Source organism: Ictidomys tridecemlineatus, chromosome 14 (assembly GCF_052094955.1).
Source record: "Ictidomys tridecemlineatus isolate mIctTri1 chromosome 14, mIctTri1.hap1, whole genome shotgun sequence".
In the NCBI taxonomy this organism is placed as follows: Eukaryota; Metazoa; Chordata; class Mammalia; order Rodentia; family Sciuridae; genus Ictidomys; species Ictidomys tridecemlineatus.
In genome coordinates, this window is record NC_135490.1 from 8,075,342 (window position 1) to 8,099,152 (window position 23,811).

Below are 23,811 nucleotides of genomic sequence, written 5' to 3' on the forward strand. Positions count from 1 at the left end.
AAGTAATACATGAACACATTCTCTGTAGGGGAAAAGAATGCAAATCCTCCAGACTAGCTTCTTCCTTGACCACCACTCCTAATCCCAGTCCTTTCCCCAGAGGCTGACCACCCTTCTGGGGCTGCTGGTATTCTTCAGATGCTTTGCATATTTACATTTATGCCTCCAGGGCTTACAGAAAGTCAAGTGCACTGAACTGCACGTTCATAGACCATAGCAGGGTCTTCTTGATTTTATTTAATTCCTGCTTGCTCAATCTCTTTTAGAAATAGAAGGCTAAACAATTGTTTCTCCTTTCCTAGTGTATGGACATGAAAGTTACTTCTGATCCTTTTCTGTTACAAATATTTGTTACAAAAAAACATTGTTGCACATGGGCTCTTTGCAGCACCTGTGAGTTTTCTCTGGAGTAGGTTCTGAGAAAGTGGAATCCTGGGGTAGCGGGGTACTTTACTTGTATGTTCAGATAAAGGCACACTATAGGGACACTTCTTTGCTTAGAGTTTCTATAGACCCAGGGATGCTTGCAGTCTGCTAAATCATTGGAAGACTAGGCCAGGACTTAGAATGTGCCGGGTGTGAGGTGTGTACTCACCTGCCCTTGGGGGCTACACAGGTCTCTGCTGGTTGGTGAGAAGGGTTGATGTTGGGAAGGTCTCTTCTGGGCCCCACAGTTAATTATGTCTGGTCCCCACCTTTAGGACTTTGGCCTGTATATTGATAGTGCATGGGGGAGAGTCAGGGGGATGGATGAACAGTCCATTGTGTATTCTGGATGATAAATTCTAGGTCCACTCCACTCATTAACTACATACCTCATTGCTTCTGTGGATCTTCTCCTGGCCATCTTTAAAATGCAAAGTGTGACTTAAACACTCAAGCTGAAGTTGAGGCATTTGGAAGTATTTTTAGTGTTCTTTAAGAGCATCTTGAACCCTGCCACAGTACTGCTACTCATGGTTTACGTTAATTAGAGAAAACGGTGTGTGCCTCTCTGTTATTTATGCTTCTGGCTACCGCCTCCCCAGCTCTCTGCAGAACTTCTGGAAAACATGAATTTTAATGACATCAGGTCTGACTGATGGCAAGGGAGGGTGTGGCCATGTCCCTCCCCAAGACACTTCAAGACTGGCTATGTGCTGATGCCACTGGTCACCCAGCTGGGAAGAGGCAGAGCCTTCTGCAGCCTTCATGATTTTCTGTGCCTTGGTCTTCAGATCCTCATGCAGATGGTGGTGAAAACAGCCCCCGTCCTGATCCTGGGAGAACCCCACATTGCATCCATACCCTTGTCTGGGTCCAGCAGCCCACTTCTCTTGCCTTCTTTGAGGTGCTCATACATCTCCTCTCTGGGCTCTGGTGAGCGTTAGGGCCTCCTTTCCTGTCATTTCAGGCTGGGTGACCAAGTTAGTGTCCCTTCCTATCTCACTTGGTGGGTTATCTTACGGCCCTCTTGGCCTTGACCTTTCTGGTCTGATGGCAGAGGTGTGTCTTCTTAGCTTGCCCTCCCATCCTGCAGTTGACCGTTCTCTGGCTTTGCAACTCATCTTTCTTGATGGGCAGTGACCGTTGTTCTAAGGTAGGTAATTTTCTAATTTGGACGGGGTAGACAGTAGGTTTGTTTCTGTTTTTTAGTACTTTTACAGTATTGTTGGGCAGGATATTTTTACTGTTTGGCCTTTGTGATCATAATAAGATGGCAGTCTGATGGATAGTGACAGAAGTCCCTGTAGTGGTTGTGACTGTTAACACAGAATTCTTGCAAGGTTTTGATTTTTTTCCCCCTAGATCATTCACACTGCCATTGTTATTGTTAAAATGTGCTGTTTTTCCCTTTTGTTCAAATTCCCACTTTGATCTTCTCATACATTTGGCTCTTCACCACTTCCTAGAGTTTGGTGCCTATTTGTGTGTGCATATGCACATTTGTACTGGGAATTGAACCCAGGGCCCTTTGCCTCCACCCCCAGCCCTTTTATTTTTTATGTTTAATTTTGAGACAGGCTCTTGCTAAGTTGCTTAGGGCCTGGATGAGTTGCTGAGGCTGACCTTGAATCTGCTATCCTCCTGCCTCAGCGTCCTAAAACATTGGGATTATAGGCATGCACCACTGTGCCTGGCTCCTGTTCTTATTTATTTATTGGTCAACACCCCTTATTGTGTACTCTGATTTGATGTGCATTTTCATTAAAAAAAAATTTTTTTAGTTGTAGATGGACACTATTTATTTATTTATCTATCTATCTGCAGTGCTGAATATCAAACCCAGTGCCTCATGCATGTGAGGCAAGCGCTCAACCACTGAGCTAAACCCCAGCCCCTGATGTGCATTTTCTTAGTATTTTCTTTCTCATTATGCTTCCCTTGGACCTGGGGAATCAGAATATCTAGGAAGAGGAGCTCCATGACTCTTAAAAACCAAGGTACTTTTGAAAAAAAAAAAAAATCACTGTCTCATTAAATATCCAAATCGTCTTTGGGCTAAGCGCCAGTGTTTTTTCACTTTATAGGCACAGGAAACTGAGACGCAGAGAGGTGAGGTCATTTGTGCAGTGTCACATAATTGCAAAATTTGAGCTCTCTTTTACAACCTATGCTGTTTCAATGTGCCTTCTCTTTGGAGTATCTGTAAATGGTGACATAAGAACAGCTACTGTAGGGCTGGGATGTGGCTCAGTGATAGAGCATTTGCTTCCTATGCGCAAATCCCTGGGTTCATCCCTAGCACTGCAAAAAAAAAAAAAAAAAAAAAAAAAGGAGCTTGATTCTGGGAGAATCCTGCTTGCATTTGCTACTTTGCTTCAAAATGCCCATTTTCTCTTCCATGCCTGTTATGGTTTGGATATAAAGTGTCTCTCAAAAACCCATGTGTTGTGGACTGGGTCACCAGTGCAGCAGTGCTCAGACAGGGTTTCGGGAGTGATCGGATCAGGAGGACGCTGACCTCCCCAGTGGATAAAATCATTAAGGGATTTCTAACAAAATGGTGGTGGAAACTTTAGGAGGTGGAAGCTAGTTGAAGGGAGTGAGTGCTTGGGGGTGTGGCCTTGGGGATGATATCTTGTCCCCAGCTGTTCTTCTCTGCTTCCCACTGCCTTGAACTGCCTTCCTCTGCCACTCCCTTCCTCTGTGATGCTCTAGGCCTCACCTCGGGCCCTTAGCAATGGAGCCGACTTTGGACTGAGACCTCTGAAATTGTGGGCCAAAGTCAATCTTTTCCTCCTTTGTTTTTTTTTTCCAGATGTTTATCACAGCGACAGAAAGCTGACTAACCCAGTGCCAGTCTCTAGTGCACATTAACCTCTCCATAACTCAGAAGTTTAAGAGCAGGGACCTTCCGGAGTTCATCCCTTCTAGGCTTTCCTTCTGTGCACGCTTTCTCTGGCTGTGCAGAGTAGAAAGAGCAAAGCTTTTGGAATCAGACACTTCTGAGATCACAGCTGAGTTCTATTGTTTTCTATCTCTGTGGCTCTGGGAAATAGCTCAACCGCTCCAGGTCTCAGTTTGCTTATCTGGAAAATGGGGATGACATGGAATTTATCTCATAGATTATTTGTGGGGGATTAAAGGAGGTACAGTCTGTGAAATGCCTAGCAAGCGACTGGCATGTAAGTCTTTGATCAACGATAGCTCTTAGGACATTCCTAAAGGAATATCAGTTTTGATAATATACATATGAGGTTTCCTGTTGTGCTCTCATCTGTGTATTCTGTAATAGTTCTGATAAAGTAGATGTGATTTAATCTTTGTGACCATTCCAGTACCCTTTCTTCAAAAACTCTAAAGGTCTGCTGGCCCCTGAGCTAAAGATGACTCTCCACCTGCTGGCCTGATATTGGTACAAAACTTGATGTCTGTTGTCCTCCTGGGCAGGGCAGGGCAAGGCAGGACAGGACAGGGCTGGACTGGGTTAGGCCTGGCCCCTGGCCTCCTGAGTGTCAATTTCATCTCTCACGGCTCTCAAAACTTGTGAGTGTGGGCCATCTGCCCTTGGTGATCAACCTGCGTTTATTTTGTCACATGGGCTCAAAATATCTAACCTGGTTAATGTTGTTGCTAGTGGCTGATAACATTTTCAGGAAAAACATCCAAGAATGGCTATCCTGAGCTAGGAGTGGGATAAACCCTCATTCAGCCTGTTTTTCCATCCAATTCTCAGCCCCACAAATTTGGGTCATAAACATTCCTCAAATGACTTCCTCCAGAGAGCCACCTGAGGGTCCTTTCAGAGTGGTTGGTGCCTTGGGCAGGTCCCCTCCCCAGCTTTCAGCTTTCCAGCGTTGTGTTTAAATGGCCTTCTGTGTGATGTCTGGTTCTCTTTACTCAGGCTGACTTTCTGCTTTCTGTGGGGGCAACAGGCCTGTCTCCTTCCAGCTCTGGTCACTTGGCTGGTCCTTTTTAGATTCATAATATTTTATTTCAACTTATTTTAACTTATGTCAAAAAATTTAAAAACTTACCATGGATATCTGTCCAACTTTAAGAGCTTAATTCTAAAAGCCATTTTTTTTTTTTTCCAGGATTCAGTGTCAGATTGCTGGATGATTTTTTTTTTTTTTGCATTTTCCTGAAAGAGGCAAATGCTCATTCATTCATCTCATTATACAACACAAGTTTATGAATGTAGCTCTGAGCACTCGAGGTGCGCGTGCACCAGCGTGAGCCAGGTGGAAGCTCAGTTGGGCCCCAGGTCCTTCAAGGGCAGGCTCTGAATCTCAGACTTTGAACATTCTGCTTGATGCATCCAAAGGTGCTGAGCGTTCAGCAGGCGTTTGGGGGTGCCAGGGTTCGTTCTGTGGTGCCTCTTGCTCTGGGTTCCTAGTGAGTAGATACTCAAGTGTGGATCTGTGCCAATGTGAGCCAGATCTGTGCCAGTGTAAGCCAGATCTGCTCCCTGAGGCTGGCCAGGCCTGGCCTTGGGGAGGTTGGCAGCTGGCCTTGAACCACTCTGGCAGGGCACCAAGACTGAGACTTAGGCCTGAGGAGCAGGGCAGGATGGAAGCCCGTTGCTGAAAGTGAGGTATGGGAGGTGGGCAGGGACTGGTCACTGTCTTTGGGCTCCAGAGGCAAAGACTTCTGACTTTGCCGGGGGCTCTAAGCGCTGAACCCAGGGATTGGTTCGTTTTGGCCAGCAGGCCTTGACAGGGAATAGCTTGGATGTGTCAGTCCCTCTTTCTTTCTGAAATCAGTGGTTGTGATTTCAATTAATCAGTGATTCACCTGTGGTCATTTTCTGGCTTTCCTTGAGTCGGTAGTGGGTTCTGGTGGGATAGCCTGGCCCAGCCTCCATTCCTGGATGCCGGCAGCAGTGGCTTCCAAGTATTGTGAGTTGCTTGTGGTTTCATTTAGCTCTCAAGCATGGGTCTAGGGGACAGAAGTGGGGGACAGAAACACCCCTGTTGCGTCCCCGGTACCAGGCACTGTGTAGGTGCTGGCCTCTGTGAGGTATGTTCATCCCCAACTACACAGGTGCCATGGGGAGGTGGAGGCTCTGAGGTGATGGTCACAGGGGAGGTGACGGGCTTGTGTGTCTGGTTGTAGACTCTGCGTGGTCCCTGCCAAGCCTCTCCTCAACATTTGGCAGCCTTGTTGATGAGCCAATCCTAGGGCCTCAGGCCCCCTGCTCCCAGGAGAGACTGACAGGGCCATGGGCTGGGGTGCTGTCCTTATCCTGAAGCATGAAACACAGATAGCTACTGGAGATTCAGAATAAAAGCAAAAATTAGATTATAAATTGACTTGCCACACCTGGTCTCTCCCTTTCCAGCCAGACAGAGCCATTGCTGTTGGCTACTCAGCCATCTGGCTCTTAGAACAGACGAGTTCCAATATTCAGCTTATTTCAGGTTTTTAAAATGTTATCGGCCGCTAAGATATCTGTCATCCTAACAGCATGGTTTTTGTGACTTACTATTTCCAAGGTTTTGGCCCACAGCTTCCATTCCGGACAGGTGGCTCCCAGAGGAGACTTGGATTCCTAAGGGGTATTTGGGTGGCACCTCAGTTTATTCACTCTTCACGAGAGGTGAGTCTCGTTGACCACCTTACCTGTATGTGCATAGCTCTTGGTCTTTAGTCTTGGGGCCTGCCATCCACATTGTCCCCCCTAAGGAGATGGCAGCACTTTGTATGACCTATTGATTGCAGCCAGGAGAGTGGCCAGGTAGCCTTCGCCCTCCCCCCAGGCCCCACTGCCTGTTTATTTGGCCTTGTGGGGGAATGTGGCAATTCACTGAGGTGACGCCTGAGCTCCAAAACCAGTTTTTCCCTTTAACCATTTCACTGTCTGTAGTGCCTCTCATTTATTTGACCTCATCAAGGACTATTGAATCCAAACAGCGTTTCTACTTTAAACACTTAAGTGAAACAAATACACGAATCAGGATCTCTGTCCCTTTCCTTCTTCAAGGATCGAGAACATAGCAAACCCTGTTTGTCAGCCTCAGGGTTGGCACCTCAGGTGATGGAGCCACTCGGGCTTCCCTTTCTGGTGGGCGCCTGGCCAGGGCCTTGTGCTGACCAGCCCTTGACTTAGGCTTTTGAGAGTCTCATGTCTGTGTTTTATGTCTGGGGATGGCGATCTTGTGTTGTCAGCTGTTGCTTCATTAATGGAAGTTCTTCCAGTCGATCCCTTCTTCCCACGAGAGCCTCCCACCCTCCATCCTGGAGAAGAGAGAACTGGACCAGCAAGGAGCTGGGAAAGCTGCAAACACCACTGCTTGCTAGCTTTGTGGCTTTGAGCAAATAAGTAGCCTCCTTGAGGGACCTCAGTTTTCTCAGCAATCAAATGGGGATACATTATTCCTCCATGTTTTACTGAGTTGCTGGGAAGTCAGTAGAGAAAAGCCCCTAACACTAACAGTGTGTATTAACGTGAGTGTAAACCCTTGTGCCACTCGAGCAGTCCTTGCTGCTGTGAGTTCAAGGGCTGGGGTTTAGAAGCCTACCCGGAAAACTGCGGGAGAGCACTCCCAGCTCTCTTGGACTTGGTTTCCCAGGGGCTGCTCCGTTCCTCAATCCCTGCCCCAATCCTGACTCTGGTAGGGTGCCAAGTCAGCAATTCATCGCCCTGCCTCCCGGACTCTCACGGAGTTGTCTTAGCACAGTTTAAATCAGGTTTAACAACTCCTTCTGGTGCGCATGCATGCTGGTCCTGCCCCCTTGCATGACAGAAACCACGCTGGACAGACTCCTCACCCAGGGGGCACACTTGTGTGATCGATCATACTTATACCGTTCTTTAGACCAGTCTGCTTTTTTTTAAAATTAGAAAGTACTGTTTTAGAATCTAGTTTGAATGCTGTGTAAATTCTACCCTGCTTCTGATGCCTGTCTTCCTTTCAGGGCAAGCAGAAGGTCTTTCTTAGAACACATTATTCCTGAATCTGGGGCTGTCCTGGTCCTGAGAATGTCACCTGTATAAAATTACAAATCTGGATGGGATTTAGGTATGATATGGTCTCTGCCCTTAAAGGGCTTCCAGTCTAAGGAGACACAGCCCTATTGGTACTATGTAGCTCTTATCTGAAATACCTAGGACCAGAACTGTACTGATTTTGGATTTTTATTTTTATTTTTTTTGGATTTGGGAATATCTGCATATATATAACGATGTATCTTGAGCATGGGACCTACATCTAAACACAAAATTCATTTATATTTCATATATATTTTATACACATAGCCCAAAGTTGATTTTAAAAAAATACCTTTATTTTGTTTATTTTAGGTAGTGCTGAGGCTCAAACCCCGTGCCTCACACATGTGAGACAAGCACTCTGCCTCCGAACCACAATAGCAGGCCCCCAAAGGTGATTTTATTCAGTATTTTCTTATGCCAGTGTTTTGACTGTAGCTCATCACATGAAGTCAGGTGTAGAAATTTCCACTTGTGACATCAGGTTGGCACTCAGAGTTTCTGATTTTGGAGCATTTAGATTTTCAAATTAGGGATGCTTAATCTGTAGCAGAAATGGTTGTAGGTCCCTGAGCCCTAACTATGTGCCAAGTGCTGTGCTCAGAATTGACACTTTGATGCAGACAAGCATAAGCAGGATAGTTGTGAACAAAGGACATGGTGCTTCTGAGAGCAAGTGGGCAGGTAGGTGTGAAGGAAGGGGAAGTGCGTTTGTTCATGGGTAGAGCTGTGAAGACCTTTTCCCTTCCTGCTATAAACAGAAGTGGTCTCTGTTACTTGATTGAACGTCTGCCGTGCCTTCAGACCACAGAAGTATTTGTGGATCAGGATCATTTACTATTTGCTGGAAAGAATTCACTGTAACCAGACCAGATGACCTATTTCTCTAGACCATCTGCTAGAATATGAAAATAGCCCTGTTATTTGGGGCCCTCGTTCTCCCCTTGTTATTCTACTACACCTATTACTCACAGTAGTGGGAGCTTGGATGCTCAGGTACAGGGATGCTATCAGGAGGGTCCCAGTCCTGCAGGGGATTAGCTGATCTTTCAGGTCCCTGTAAGTCTAATTTTATTGGTAGTCCAAACTGTGGTACTCTGATGTAATATATTCTGTTCTTTAAAAGACTTCAGAAAGAGACAATAATTGGAATCCCTTGAGAATCCAAAATGTTACTGTTTGGCCAGCTGATTTAGAGATATTGAATTGATCACAAATGTTCTCTCATATATCTTAAGCTTGTATTATATATATATTTGGTGGTGGTACTGGGAATTGAACCCAAGGTCTCATGCATGCTAGGCAAGCACTGTACCACTGAACTGTATCTCCAGCCCATTTTACTTTTTATTTTGAGACAGGGTTGTGCCAAATTGCCCAGACTGGCCTTGAACTTGTGATCCTCCAGCCTTGGCCTCCCCAGTAGCTGGAATTACAGGCGTGTACCACCACATCTGGCTTATAAAATGTTAAACACATACCACACCAATTTTAAAAAGTTGTATAATAGGACCTGACAAATGATTTCAGAGATTAAAAAGTTTTCATGTAGTAGTGCTCTCAGTGGGATTTCTAACCAAAGCAAGGTGAAGAAAAGTTCATGTGTGCTTATCAAAGTAGTTTTTCATGTTCTCTGGGGAAGACATCCCAAGGGAAACAACAACAGCAGCAAACAAACTTTGAAAACCAGCAGATGGTGATGAGGGAATGTGACAACCTCCAAACCAGGAGGACCACAAACATATTTGCTTATAATTATAAATATGCTTGCAAGTACACATGGCAGCTATCAACAGAGTGAATGGCTAAGAATTGCTAAAGGAATCGTTCATGAATCCTGTTCCCCATGGAGTCCTGTTCTCCCTGGACTCCTGTTCTCCCTGGAGTCCTGTTGTAAAAGCAAGAGATGTGGTTTGCCATCAGCATTTTGGCCTTTGGTTGAGTTTAGAAGATGACACTGAAAGAAAACGTCGGTTAAAATCTTATACATTTTAAAGAAAATAAAACTTTCTGATAAAAGTTGAAAAAGGATGCATAAGATATTAACTCAAGAACTCAAAAACTTAAAAAACTGTTGTTCTGTGCAGTGGTAACCAATGGAGATCTTAAATATACAGAAAGCTGAGCTTTAACAGAGTCCTTGGCAGAGGGTTGCTATCCATCACCTTGACCCATAAATTATTCATTAGAGAGGTAGCAAGCACCCCAGCTTTTGCAAATAGGAGTCTTATTCCAAATTTCATCCTCCTTAACTTTAAAAAAAAGTCCATTAGTTGTGTGATAAAGCACTCTAACTTATGACCTGTATCTTAGAGTGTGGGCTAGGTGATGTCATGGCCTGCTGCAATGTCCCTGGGTGGCAGGAGAGAGCAGCCCCTGTATATGAATGTGTGTACCCACGTACGTGTGCTGAGACATGCAGTTGTCCAGCAACTGTCCCATGATAAATAGCAATTTGCAGCTCCGAACCACAGAGAGGGTTTGTTTTACTGTTCTGTCAGTTCCAGTTACTTAACTGGTGGCAAATGTCCTCATTAAAGGCCATTAGCACATCAGGATATGTTTGTTGAGCCCGGACAAGGGCTAACCCTTTTTGGACATTGACCAAAATACATATTCTAGGGTTGCCAACCCCTCCTATTTGTGACAGTGGTAGGGATGAGAAGCTCTGGAGGGCTCTGGGTCCCCTTGCAACCGTCCTGAGAGGTCTTTAGCAGGAGTTAGCAGAATTCTTCGAGGAATTCTGTAAGTCGAGACTGTAAAACCATAAAGTGGCGTTTGGCTGTATATTGAAATATTATCATTGTTTCCCTGAAATAGAGGTTTCTTGGTTTCTTTTGGCTGCTGTAGAACTACACGTCTAATTAGTGGTTGGTTGGTATTGAGCTATTGATAGCTCCCAAGAAATGGGGGAGTGAGTAGAAATGGTGAGAGAAGAAACCTTTGAAGGATGCTGCAGCTGGAGCGGCAGAGAAGCCTGGTGGGAAGGAGGGCAGCACCCGGATGCAGGGCTACAGGGACAGTGGTCCAGGAGCAGAGCCCCAGGGCCCATCCGCACATACAGCCCTCCTTGTTGGTGCTCTTGTTTGCTTCGGAATCCCCTGGCCTCCTGGTGATCGTCTCCTCTCTAGAGCCAGGGCCATAATGGCACAGGTAGCATGCTGATGACATGGGAGGCATCCCGCCGTGCCTGGTGATGCTGCCCAGTTTTACTTCCATGCTACAAAAACTTGACTACAGTTTTTCTGTTTGGGTCAGTCACATTATTCCTTTGTGCACTGTGTGTGTAGAGGTCATCCCAAACTTGAGCCTCTCAATGGTTCACAGTGCCTTGGGCCAATGAAGGAGGGCAGATGAAGGAGGGCAGACCAACGCATTGGCCTTTATTTTGTGGGGAATAGGTGAATATGCAAACGGAGGGGAGGTTTTCCCAGCTGGGGAAATGGAACTCTAGACTTGCAGGGCCAGGCACTGTCTTTTCTCTCAAGGGTCACTACAAGGGAGGAAAAAAAAAATCATGTAATGAAAAGCAACGTAATTGAATGTTTTAATTTGAGAGATCCCAAACCTACTGAATTAGTGGCAAAACTGTGACCCTGGGCACCAGCTAGCCATGAGATCAAACCCAAGGCTGTGGGGTTCCTAGTCCCGCGGCCTCAGCAGCCTGACCCCTCTGCAGCTCAGTGGCCTCATCAGGAATCAGAGACCAAGGGCTTATCTCACAGTGCTCTGAGGATTAAATGAGATGCAGCTTGTGAAAGCCAGTGCTTTGAGGGGGCACTTACAGAAGGCAGGTTCCCTTCTTCTCTGCATAAGAAAATTAAGAATTAGGAGTATGATAAATAAAGCAAATGGCAGAAACGTATTTTCAAGTGTAAATCGGGGGAAAGGCTAGCAGACCAAGGAGAGCCGAGCCTCGCGGGAGCAGGCGGAAGTGGGCAGGTTCACCGCTTGGTGCAGATCTAGCCGGCTCTGGAAAGTGCAGGCTCGCGACAAAGGGAAAAGTATTCTTTAAATTAAAAAGAAAAGAAAAAGGCTTACAAAAACATCGTTGGAGTTTGTTGGCCAAACATCTCAGGCGCTGTCTGAAGACTGGAAAACTCAGGAATTTGGAAATTCTACCCTGTCTTCATTTTCAGTGGTAGAAACCCCAAACTTCCTGCTCTGGAGATGGGGGTGGCCTCCGGGATTTTTGCCAGAAAAGGGTTGGTTGGTTCTCTGGGTCGGTGCTGCCACCTGATGTCTGTGAGTGGCATTGCATGTCTCCAGTTCCCATCAGCTCAATGAAATCCAACAGAGATTTTTTTTTGTGCAGGGCTAGGAATGGGTCGCAGGGCCTCACGCTGTGCTAGGCAAGTGCTCTACTGCTGAGCCACACCCCAGCTCCGGGGACTGAGTCTTAAAATCCATTTAGCTTAGCTGTTCATATTCCCCCATAGTGATAAGGAATTTACTCCTTACATTTTTCTACCTTTTTTTTTTTTTTTTATTGCAATGGTGAAGGCTCTGAGACAGTGTGATTGGCTGTGAAGTCACCAGCCACCTAATCAGGGAGCTCTGCGTGCTGTGACTCTGACCTTTTCCTGATCTGTTCTTTGCCTTCTCAGGAATTCACAATGGAGTTGTCTATGCTATCAGATTCCAGCCCTTGAGGCCTCTAGTAAAACTCTGGGGAAAACCAGCCAGACCCTTTTGCTCAATATTTGCAACTTTCGTGTTCTTCTTTAAAGTTATTTTTGCCCTTCATGGTGTGTTATTGTAGAGATGCTAGTAGAACTTGCTGGACTAGTTGGGAAAGGGGCTGGGATTTGGGAGATAGAGAGATGACGGACCCCAACAAGCCCCGAGGTGCTTTTGGACTGGGTGAAAAGTGAAGAAGGTTTATAGAACTGTTCAAAGAAAGTTCCACTGACAGGCTTCTTTATGTGAGTGGGGCTGGGGGATGGGGGGACCGGGGAGGAATGTAGCAGAACCACCTCTTGAGACTCCTAGCCTAATAGTGGGTGGAAGGAGCCTCGCATGGCGTTCTGGGCCCTGAAGATCCCAGTCTCACATTTGCCGAAGCACCTGGGATGCACTTATGCATGCCCACTACTCAACAAAATACCAACTGAATACACAAACAGGGGGGAGCAGGGGGCTTGGAACCCCAGTGTGAGTGGGGCCCTGGAGGAGATGAAGCACAGAGGCTGGGTGGAGGAGGGTAGCATGAGTTGGCAAAGTGCTGGTCCTTCCTCTTCTACCAGAAGACCCTGTCCTGGGAGTGGGGGCAGGGCAGAGGTCCCTCTGTGAGCCCTTTTGGAAGCTCTGGCACCAGTTACCTGTGTCACCGTGAGAAAGTCACCTGGTGCTCAGGGTTCTTAGGATGAGTGGAGCAGCTTGGCTTGTTTCCAAGGCTCTCCACAGCTTTGAAGCCAGTTTACCTTGGGAACCTGCAAGTCACCAACAGGTGTCTTCATGCTTTACCGGGCAGTACTGTACCCAGGAATGTCACAGAAGGAAGCGCGTGGACGTGTGTGCTCAGACAATTCTTGCAGCAGGAGGAACAGTTTAGACAGCAAAACATCGGATGTGCTTTCAGGGACAATAATAAAGGGACTTATAAATCAGCAGTGGTGCATCTGCCTAAGAAAATACGTTGTAGCTTTTTTTTTTTTTTTTTCCCTGTGGTGCTGGCGATTGAACCCAGGGCTTTGTGTCTGCTAGACAGGCTCTCTACCCCTGAGCTACACCCAGCCCACTGACTATTTTATAGAATAACATTTAATGATATAGTAAAAACTTACCTAGCATATTAGATGAAAACTCAAGTTTACTAGACAATGATACTATTTTTGTAGAAATAAAAGTATGTAAATTGCATGTTTAGAAGAGAGGGGGATGCTATTTAGACAAGACATCTTTGGGAGGCAGGTTCCTGAGTGATTTGGTTTTCTTTGTGCTCATCAATATTTTCTAAATGCCCTGCTAGGAGCAGGAATTAATTTGGTAAAAAGATAAAAGTCTCTTTAAAATATTTCATCTGCTTTGATGGACCCTCACTGGTGCCTGTCATTCCATGTGCAGGGCTCTGTGTGACCTTCTGATTCCTGTAGATGGTGACAGAAGACTGACTCACTGTCACCTTTGCCTCCCCAGGAGACGCAGCAGCATGGCCAGTGTGCTGTCTCGCCGCCTTGGTAAGCGGTCTCTCCTGGGAGCCCGGGTGTTGGGACCCAGTGCCCCCGATGGGCCATCAGGGGTCAGCTTGCCCTTGGAGCCACAGGCAGAGGTTCCGGAGGGGGCTGCTCCCCAGCCCTTCCTCGCCTCCAAGGACCCTCCGTGCCAGGAGCAGCCCAAGGAGATCCTCAAGGCTCTGGGCACCACTGGCCTTCAGCAAGTGGCCTTTCAGCCTGGACAGAAGGTAGGTTGATCCCAGTGTGGCTAGGTGTCCCATCTCCTAGACCTTGTGGCTGACAGGCTGAGGTCACCCCAGGTGACAGGCCAGAAACTCTCTAGCCACTAGTGTGAGTGCAGACCTTTTTCTCCATCTCTGGAACTAGAGCGAGAGCTTGCCTCCTTTCAGACTCCAGGCTCCTCCTCGGCTGTTGTCTGGAGCAGGAGGTGGCCAGACATTCTGGGCTGTTCCGCACCTCAGTCTGAAGTGTGGGCTTAGCTCAGTGTCTCTTAATTTGCCTCCATTTGCAGCTTTGCAGAAGAAGGGAAGGGACCTCAGATTGTAAAGTCAGAGAAGATTAGGTTGTGGATATTTTAGGAGATGAAGAGGTTTGTGTAGTGGGGGTTTAATGTGAATTTCCAGTGTCCCCTCCCCTGGGGCAGGACCCAGGATCACCTCGGCCTGTTATTATCCTTACATCTAGATGCCTGGGGTTCTCTGTCCTCATCTTTTCCAGGGCCCATGGAGACTGCTTCTGTCTCCCCACGAGACAGAAGTGCCCCCCCCAGGCCTCTCTTCCCATGAGATAAAGTGACCTCCAACTCCAAGTGTCCCTTGAGAGAGGTCAGCCTACCTCTACCCCTTTCTGGCTTATCCTCAGGGAGACTGAGAATTCTCTGAAGAGAAGAATGCAGGGTATGAGAAGTTCTGGGCAAGAGCATTTGGTGGGTGCCAGCAGATAGGCAGGATTTCAAGAGATAAGCAGGGCAAGAGATCGGGAAGATGGGTACAGATTCCAGATTCGGAGAAATCTCAGCTGCTGACATGTTCACTGTCTTCCAGTCTAGAGAGTGAATAAGGAACCTCTTTGGGGGAAGAACTGATCCAATGTGGCTAGTCTGGGTACTCGGGTGGGCAGCAGGTGCCTGGGAACACCTGCTCTTAGTCTGGTTTCAGCTGTAATAACAGAATACCTGTGACTGGGTAATTATGTACCATAGTTTATTTGGTTTGTGGATCTGGAGAGGGTCTTCGTGCTGCATCATCCCACGGTGGAAGGTGGAGGGGCAGGAGAGGGCAACAAGAGAGAGACAGTAACAGGGGGCTGAAGTTGCTTTTATAACAACCTGGCCCACTGGTGACATATCTAACCCACCCCCATGGTGGTGGCATTAATCCATCCAGGAGGGCAGAGTCCTCATGGCCCAATCATCTCCTGATAGGTCCCTCCCCTCACACTGTTGCACTGGAGATTAAGTTTCCATCACGTTCAGACCAAAACACCCATGAATTAAGGATAAGTGAGTCAGAGAGCGCAGTCTCTGGCGAGCAGACCCCGACTCCTGGGACCCTGGCACCCGAGAGCTTTGGGGTGAGAACTGCTGTGTGCTGACTTCTTGCTGTTGTTCCCTGCAGGTCTATGTGTGGTACGGCGGTCAGGAGTGTACAGGCCTAGTGGAGCAGCACAGCTGGGCAGAGGACAAGGTGACGGTCTGGCTGTTGGACCAGAAGTTACAGATCTGCTGCAGGGCGGAGGAAATATGGCTGGCGGAGCTGCAGGGTGTGATGTCCCAGGTGCCACCTCCAGAGCATGGGGCCCAGGCAATGGCTTACAGACCTGTCTCCAGGAACATTGATGTCCCAAAGAGGTTCGTGTGGGCAGGGAGGGGTGTGAGCGGGGCTGCCTGGAGGTAGGGGGATGGTGGGGACAGAGGGAATACAGAGAGCAGGCACCCTTTGGAGGAAGGCAGCTCGGCGTCTTTTCCTGCCCATAACATTATTAGGGGTGACATATCTTTACTTTAGCAAAGGGCTTCTCATCCCCCGCCTCCCGTGGTCGCGTCCCAGCAGCCACAGATGATGAGTGAAGTCAGCAGGCTCAGCTCTGCTCCCGCGAAACTTCATTTATGGATGCTCAGACTTAATATAATTCTTATGTGTCACAGGTCAAGAAATAATATCCTTCTTTTGATCCTGAAAACTATTTAAAATGTCAAACCAACCATAGCCCCCCTAAAAGTTTTAAAAAGAAAATCTATTTTATATACAAGATGTGCAAGCATTTAAGCCCCGAGCCACCTCTCCTTCTCTGTCTGTGGGTTCTAGTGCCATTGATGGGAGATGCAGTGTTTTGAGACCAGAGCCACAGTATTTCAGTGGAAAACCAGCAAATAAATTATTTTTTTTTATTCTGTGGAAATTTGAAAATTCAAAGAGCATATAATAAACACGTTTAACACATTGTGGGTCTTGGTTTAGCTGCTTCAAACCCAGTTGCATAGTTTAATAGACCTGAATTGTGAAGAATGAATTCATACAGTCCTTTGAAATAGACCTCCTAGATGTTGATTTCTGACTAACTTTTCCTAATATCTAGCATGAACTTACAGATAGTCCTAATTTTTCTTTTGAACAATATAACTGAATATGAATTGTTAAAATCACACGTAAAACTTTGTGGAACTTTGCTGTATAAAGCATGGAGATTTGCACCAGATTTTTCTTGTGTTTCTGGTCTGTTTACTCATTGGCTAATGTAGGAGGTTTCATTGACCTTCAGAAACTAACAGAATGCCTTGTTTGTTTTGGAGGAGAGGAGGAAGATATTGATTTGTGTAATGTTCCCCTCTAAATTTAAGTGTGAGAATAGGAAAAGAGGTAGTTTTTGTGCTTTTTGGATTCTGGTGGGCATCTTGCATTTACAACTTTGCTGTATCTTTTTTTTTGTATCTTCTCTCTTTTCCCAAATAAAATGCTGCATGTGAGGCCGTGGAGTTAAAAGCCAAGTCAGGGGAGCACGGGGCTGCCCCAGGGCGTCAGCCCGGTTGAAACAGAGGACCCTGTCATACTGGGGCTGATATTGTAAACATCTTTCAGAAGGAGCATTTTTCATGGAGAGTGGGGAAAGGCCTTGCTGTTTCTGGAGCACACACTGGCTGATTGGATAGGGGCTCTGTGGGGACAGGGCAGAAGTGTAAGACGATCCCATGAAGATAGCCGGAAGTGGCGTCTCTTTCCCCGGGCACGGCAGACCAGCTGGCCCAGGAAGTAAACTTTCCCACCTACCCATTTGAATCTAGGAAGTCGGATGCGGTGGAAATGGACGAGATGATGGCGGCCATGGTGTTGACATCGCTGTCCTGCAGCCCGGTTGTGCAGAGTCCTCCTGGGGCCGAGGCCAACTTCTCTGGTGAGCAAACAGAGGCGGAAGGGTCTGGGCATGCAGAGGCTGGTGACTGACACCTGTGCTCTGAGTAGCTGGTCACAGTCGGCTTGGCAGTAGGATTTCCGGAGGCCCTTCAGGCTGCCTGAGTGCCACTGAGTCAGAAGCTTCTGTCCTCTTCCCTCAGTTTCCTCATCTGGCAGAAGCTTCCTGGTGCACTGTGGAGATGATTGAGCTCAGCACTGAGCCAGCTGGCCACTGGAGTAAGTTCTGCTGTGGCATTAAGTGAGTGTGGCACTTTGATGGGGGCCGGAACAAGGCCAGTAGAGGAATATTTCGTTCACAGAGGTAGAAATATGCTAAACAGTCCCCTCATGGCCTCAAGAAAATTCATGCTGCTTTTCCAAGTGCCTAATTCAGCCTCGCAAATTAGTGCGGGCCTACAGGTCAAGGACCAGGAATCAGTGAGCTGAAGTCTCAGCTAAATCTCATTGCTTCATAAAAACCAATGGTATGACTTCAGACTTACGAATTAAAACAAAATTCTGGCTGCAACCTCAGAATACTTTCTCAGTGATACGAGGGGAAGAAAGATTGCATCAGTTTTTTTGACAAGACCAGTAGGGAATCTGAAGTTTTCTTGGAAATTTGTTATAGAGCTGGCCTACCTTACACCCAGGGGGGGACTTTTTCATCTATGTGACCTAACTGAATAGCAAGCTGCTTAAAGCTTAGGGGAATGCAGAGTTAGCCCTGAGCATGTACCAGTAGGAAAGTGCCCATTACATGTGTTCCTCGCATTTAGTCTCCCTAGATAGGAAGTGAATATCAAGGACAAATTGGTTTTTTTTCACCCAAAGCCTGTTGGAAGGTGTCTCTGCACTCTGAGGTCACCTAGAGGTGAAGCTCAGTAGTGCATGTCTGCTTGATGAGCAAAACCCAGAGGAGGGAAGTCCATTAGTTTTTAGGAAGTCCTGCAAACCTGGGTGTTTTAGTCAGCTTTTTCACTGCTGTGACTAAAGGTTCTGACTAGAACAAGTATAATGGAGGAAAAGTTTATGTGAGGGCTCACGAATTCAGAGGTCTTAGCCCACAGAAGGCTGGCTCCATTTCTATGGGGCTCAAGATGAGGCTGAACCCCATGGTGGAGTGTGTGGCAGAGGGAGCAGCTCACGTTGCGGTGATCAAGATGCAGAGAGAGAGCGACTCCACTTGCCAGATACAAATATATTTACCAAAGCCACGCCCCAATGCCCACCTCCTCCACCCACACCCTGCCAATTCACACCGATTAGGCTAAAGCTTCACCCAATCATTTCTCCTGCAAACCTTCTTGCACTGTCTCACATGTGAGCTTTCAGGGGACACCTCACATCTAAAGCATAACACTGGGAGATCTGGGAGGCTGGATCAACAGATCCAGGAAAATGCCCTGAAGGAAAAGAAAACTACCGACTCCAACTCCCATCAGAAGTGTGTGTATGCACTCACACACGCTCATCCTCCCACGTGCATATCACCAGTCACCTGCCTGAATCCTGTTAGCTTCAGTCCCTTTTTGACAAAACTTTTCATTGTCTTTTAAAGATTTCCATTCAAACATATTTTTAAATGTTTATTTTTTAGTTGGTCACAATATCTTATTTATTTTTATGTGGTACTGAGGATCAAACCCTCACACGTGCTAGGTGAGTGCTCTACCATTGAGCTACAATCCTAACCCTGTCAAAAATACTTCTGATCTTATAATTGAACTTATAAAAGTAAGTAAGTCTTCCTTGGCAATTAATTATTTGAAGTTTGTAAAGTGAGGTACACACAACAACCCAAACTGCCCCCCCCCCGAAAAAAACTGCATTAATCATGAGTACTGTTTGCACAAAAACCACCTGCATCCTTTGGTCTATGTATTGTTAGGATGGTGCTCTGAGTGTGTATACACAGGGGATTGTGAGTATTTTTCCTTTTTTTTTCCTCTACGGTACTAGGGATTGAACCCAGGGTCTTGTGGATGCTAGACATGTGCTCTGCCACTAAACTACATCTGCAGCCCATAAGTATTTCTTAAAAGTTCACTTGTAAACTGTCACTGCAATGCATTTGCAAAGGAGTACTTTGTTCTCATGGTATAGAATATTTATCTGGTATCGCTTCCTTAGAAAAACTTCTGAGAAAGAGCTTGTTGCTGGCTGACCCCTTTGTCCCTAGTGCTGGTCATCCTAGATGTAGTATTCTGCTCCCTGCCCTCCTCTCCCTGATAGATTACCTGATTGGAAGGCATTTTTCAGGACTTGAGCAAGACAGATGCCCCTCGTGCACCCCCCCCACCCCGTGCTTCTCAGCCATGCATCGTCTCCCCTGTTGTCTCAGGGAGGTGACATTTAGGGTGATCTTCCTGGACTCATGTTCCTCAGCCAGGCTGGAGGCAGGAGAGGCCCCCCCTGCTTTTTAGCATATACAGTGAGAAATGAATTTCAACCCAGTCTCTTTCTGTTAATCCTGCACAAAAGGAAGTTACAGCGTGCGTCTGCTGGTCAGGGATGACCGATGTGGCTGTGGCAGAAAGTGTCCAACAGGGTAGACCAGTTCTACCAGTAGAAATTGCTGCAGTGAATGGACCGGCTCCCTAACTTTTGCTGCAGGCCTGAAAAGGACTTTCTGTTTTGATTTGTTTTTTTCTTTGTGCCTGGGAACAAGCCCTGAGCATCCTCTCTCATCTTCTTTCATCTGGCCAGCCTCCCGTGTGGTCTCGGGTGACCCGTGGAAGGAGAGCGGCGATGTGTCAGACAGTGGCAGCAGTACCACCAGCGGGCACTGGAGCGGGAGCAGCGGCATCTCCACCCCTTCGCCGCCGCACCCCCAGGCCAGCCCCAAGTATTTGGGGGATGCCTTTGGTTCTCCCCAAACTGATCATGGCTTTGAGACCGATCCTGACCCTTTCCTGTTGGATGAACCAGCTCCACGCAAAAGGAAGGTAGGTGTCCGGCGAGCAGGAAGGGCCAGCTCTGGAGCAGCAGGGACCCACGGGCCCCAGATGGTCACCACACCCCCCTCTACAGTTCTCCTTTGCTGCGTCTGTTACTTTGTGGTGTTCCTGGGACCGGCTCCTTCTCTTGGATACCACTTTTTCCTTTTAGCCTCTACCCCAGTCCCTGCCTTCTTCCCTGTCCTCCTATAGAGGGCCACGCAGCAGAGGGCCCCACGGGGTGAGGATGAACGAGGGGGTGGTGGGGAAGTGGGCCGGGTACCCAGACTCCCTTTTTCCCCTAGAACTCTGTGAAGGTGATGTACAAGTGCCTGTGGCCCAACTGTGGCAAAGTTCTGCGCTCGATCGTGGGCATCAAGCGACACGTCAAAGCCCTCCACCTGGGGTAGGTACGGAACTCGGGGCCTCTTGCCTATGGTGCCGTTCAGGTGTCCCTCCACCCGGATACTTCCCCAAGACCCAGCGCCCAGGTGCTTTCGAGGAAATGACTTGCTGGGAAACCCCTGTGCTGACCCCTGGCTGCTGTCAGGGTGATGTCCTTGTTGGGGAGGACAGTCCCTCACTTCCTGGTGAATGTCCATGCTATTTGTGGAACCGAGCCCTGCCTTCCTTATGAATCTGTCTCATCTCCATGTAGGAAGCAAGACGTTTTAGTTCTGGGTAGAAATAGGGTAATTTGGTCCATTCACTGATGGACCCTGTAGCCAAGACTTGGAGTGGTCAATGCTGTACCTGCTTCCCCCTGGGAGTTGAGTCTCCATCAGCACTGAGGTGGCCCCAGGACCTTGACTCTGTCCAGAGCCAGCCGAGCGACTGCCCTGGCAGGAACTGACTCAGTGTTAGGGAGTGTGCTGCGGGCAGCGCTTGGAGTGGGTGTGCGTACGTGCTCTGTGAGGGTGAGCCTTTGTGCCCGGAAAAACAGTTTCTGCTGATGTGTGAACACATAGTCCCTGGTGACACTTGTTGGGAACAGGGTGTCTGGGCATTCTCTTGGGCTCCTTCTCTGACTTGCTGGGTAGCCCCAGGCAGTGGCTTCCCTCTTACACCTTGGTTTCCGCTGGCTGCGAAGGAGGGCTGCATGTCCCCGATGATGACCTCGTCTCCTTCTGCACAGGGACACCCTGGACTCTGACCAGTTCAAGCGGGAGGAGGATTTCTACTACACAGAGGTGCAGATGAAGGAGGAGTCTGCTGTGGCTGCGGCAGTCCCCTCTGCCCCTGGGACTCTCACCACTGAGCCAGCTCCTACCCCTCGAGTGACCACCCCATCCCTTGCCACTCTTCCACTGCCTCTGTCCAAAGCCCAGACCTCTGGCCCGGAACACTCTGGTCTGGAGTCTCCTCTGCCCTCGGGTGCTCTCAGCAAGTCGGCTCCTGGCTCCTTCTGGCACATTCAGGCTGACCATGCATACCAGGTATGGAGCGGCGGCTCTCAGGGGTTCAGCCTGGGGTCCCAGCCAGTCACTGGCCAGCCGAATCACAGGCCCCTGACCCCCCGCCCCCCCATTGGAGACGGAGCACTTGGACCACATTGCTCATCTTCTACAAAAAGGGAAACGAATCTGACCTCACTGTCAGTAAAAGTGGGGATTCCGAGACCTCTCCCATCAGTCATTGTCAGGAGTGGTCCTGAGGAACCCAGCTGAATCTCTACGTGACCAGGCTGGTGGATTTGGGCTGGGGTGTCCTCCCATTGCTGGTTTATTTATTTATTTTTTGTGGTATTGGGGATTGAACCCAGGGCCTTGCACATGCTAGGCGAGTGCTCTACCACTGAGCCACATCCGCAGTCCCACATCTCTGGTTTAAAAGGTGATGCAGTAGTGTCTTTGGACTTCTTGGGGGGTAAATCTTTGATTTCTACAGTTATGTCAATCAAACAACCCTATTTTGAATACCTGCTGTGTGTCAAACATTGGGCTGAGTCAGCCGACACAGTCCCCACCCTGTGGAGTGTGTGCTACAGCTGGTGAGGAAATGTGTGGAACCTGGCTAATTATAATAAGGAGGCCAGTACTGTTTACTGGAGGCAAAAGAAGTCATTGTGTATAGAGGAGGGATCACACTGTTATGCTGAAGCAGGTAGGAAAGTTGTCACAGGGAGGTGACTTTAGGATGATCTTCCTGCACACAGTAGGTATGTATGCAGGTTCCTGAGTGCTGGTTTAAAAATCTTTCTGTGCCCACAGCTTGGTCCTTTTAGACTCTGGACCAATTTGCAAGTTAGTAATTAAAAAGTAGTTCTTCCGATCAGAAAACTTAAAAAAAAAAATACACTGGTTCTTCTTCTCATTGAGCGAGTAGCCACTTTGCTGTTTCACCTTTGGCCAGTGTCCAGCTCTAGCTGACCCTGTGGTGCCTAGACAGTGTGTCTGGTATTTTTACAAGGGTCTCTAAACCGGACATCCCTGACCACATAGTTACCTGGTGACTCGGTGTTACATTCCACCAGTTCCTCCCACACTCAGATGCTTTAGACTTTTCTTGGCAACTGCCGGTGGCATATTCTTGGTAGGTGATCTAACCGAGAAGTTAGTGCCCTGCGGGATTGAGTCACCTACCTGGCAGGTAACCAGCTCTGAGATGAGGGCTCCAAAGCAAGGCTGGAGCCTGGTACCAAGGATACTACTTGGAAGAGCTGAGTGCTCTGAGCTTGCTCCGGGGAGGACCCCTCTGGTGTGCCCCAGGACACCTTCCCAGTCATCTCACATAGGCAGAGGCGCACTTTCTGCTGTGGAACGTGACAGGCACGCTGGGCAGACCGGGGACTTTCTGGGCTGGAACCCTAGTTGACGCGTCCTTGTCCTCACAGGCTCTGCCATCCTTCCAGATCCCCGTCTCTCCCCACATCTACACCAGCATCAGCTGGGCTGCTGCTCCTGCCGCTGCCTCCCCGCTCTCTCCGGTGAGTGACCTTCAGCACTCTGGGGCACGGGTACAAGGCCAGGGCTTTTGCACACACCCGCAGGGCTGCCGGCCATCTCTTCAGTACACAGTCCATGGTGGGGGTTGTCACTGGGCCTCTGGACCCCAAACTTTGTGAAGCTCTCCACGTGTCGTCCCTCCCCCGCCCAGTACTCCTCAGCTGGTCAGAGTCCATCTCAGAAGCTGGGGCAAGGTACCTGCCCAGAAGTTCACTGGGGAGGCTGGGGTCAGTTCCCTGCCTCTGAGTGTTGGTGCCTGTTAGGGTTTTAATGCCAAGAGGAGAGGAACGGGGAGGATGTGGGACAGTCAGAAGATGGCTCTGTGAGCTCTGTGTGGCTGGTCCGAAATCTCCAGGCCTGCGTGGACCAGCACCTTCGGTCGCTACGTCTGGACTAAATGAACCACAAGTTGTTGACACCACAGGTGCCGGGCTCTAGCTCAAGTACGCGCCACAGGGAGGTGTCACACTTTGCAAAATCCAGTTGCTACAAGGTGCCATTGAGGCAGCAGGACGCCCTCACTTGTTCCACGTGTGGGAACTCTGTCTAAATCCTCTCCGCTGCAGCCTCCCCCAACCTACCCTTGGCTGCTGTGAGCCTCTCTACCCGCAGCGCCCTTCCAGAGGAGGCCTTGTGCCTCCCGTGTTGGCACTGGCCGTGGGGTCCAGCAGTGCACCCAGGGGCTCGGGAAGTGTGGCCTCCTGTCCTGGAGGATGCCCTTGTGCTCACAGCCTGTCCTTACGGCCCCATTCCTCATGCCCAGGTTCGGAGCCGGTCACTCAGCTTCAGCGAGCCGCAGCCTCCACCTGCAGCAAAGTCTCACCTGATCGTCACCTCTCCACCCCGGGCCCAGGGCAGTGCCAGGTGAGATGTCTGCTGCTGTACTCTGCCTTTTTGGTAATACGGATTGAACCCAAGGGTCCTTAACCACTGAGCTACATCTAT

The 23,811-nt window shown here is 48.4% G+C and overlaps 1 protein-coding gene and 1 long non-coding RNA gene across 4 annotated transcripts in view; one reads left to right on the top strand and one right to left on the bottom strand.

Moving 5' to 3' along the window:
* Positions 1–23,811, top strand: part of Znf395 (zinc finger protein 395) — a 37,159-nt gene that overhangs the window by 9,951 nt on the left and 3,397 nt on the right. For 2 of the 3 annotated variants that reach the window (XM_078030833.1, XM_078030832.1), the window contains exons 2-9: positions 13,556–13,820; positions 15,210–15,442; positions 16,874–16,983; positions 19,692–19,930; positions 20,227–20,327; positions 21,057–21,357; positions 22,755–22,847; positions 23,630–23,730. In XM_078030833.1, the coding sequence (XP_077886959.1) occupies positions 13,569–13,820; positions 15,210–15,442; positions 16,874–16,983; positions 19,692–19,930; positions 20,227–20,327; positions 21,057–21,357; positions 22,755–22,847; positions 23,630–23,730 (1,430 nt within the window). In that variant the 5' untranslated portion in view covers positions 13,556–13,568. Of the gene's footprint in view, positions 1–13,555; positions 13,821–15,209; positions 15,443–16,873; positions 16,984–19,691; positions 19,931–20,226; positions 20,328–21,056; positions 21,358–22,754; positions 22,848–23,629; positions 23,731–23,811 lie in introns of those variants that run through there. The other variant, XM_078030831.1, reaches the window with a different exon arrangement.
* LOC144370269 (uncharacterized) lies at positions 7,692–11,597 on the bottom strand. The gene is made up of 2 exons (XR_013430179.1): positions 11,459–11,597; positions 7,692–10,910 (listed from the first exon to the last, which is right to left on the bottom strand). It is a non-coding gene; the product is annotated as an uncharacterized LOC144370269 (long non-coding RNA).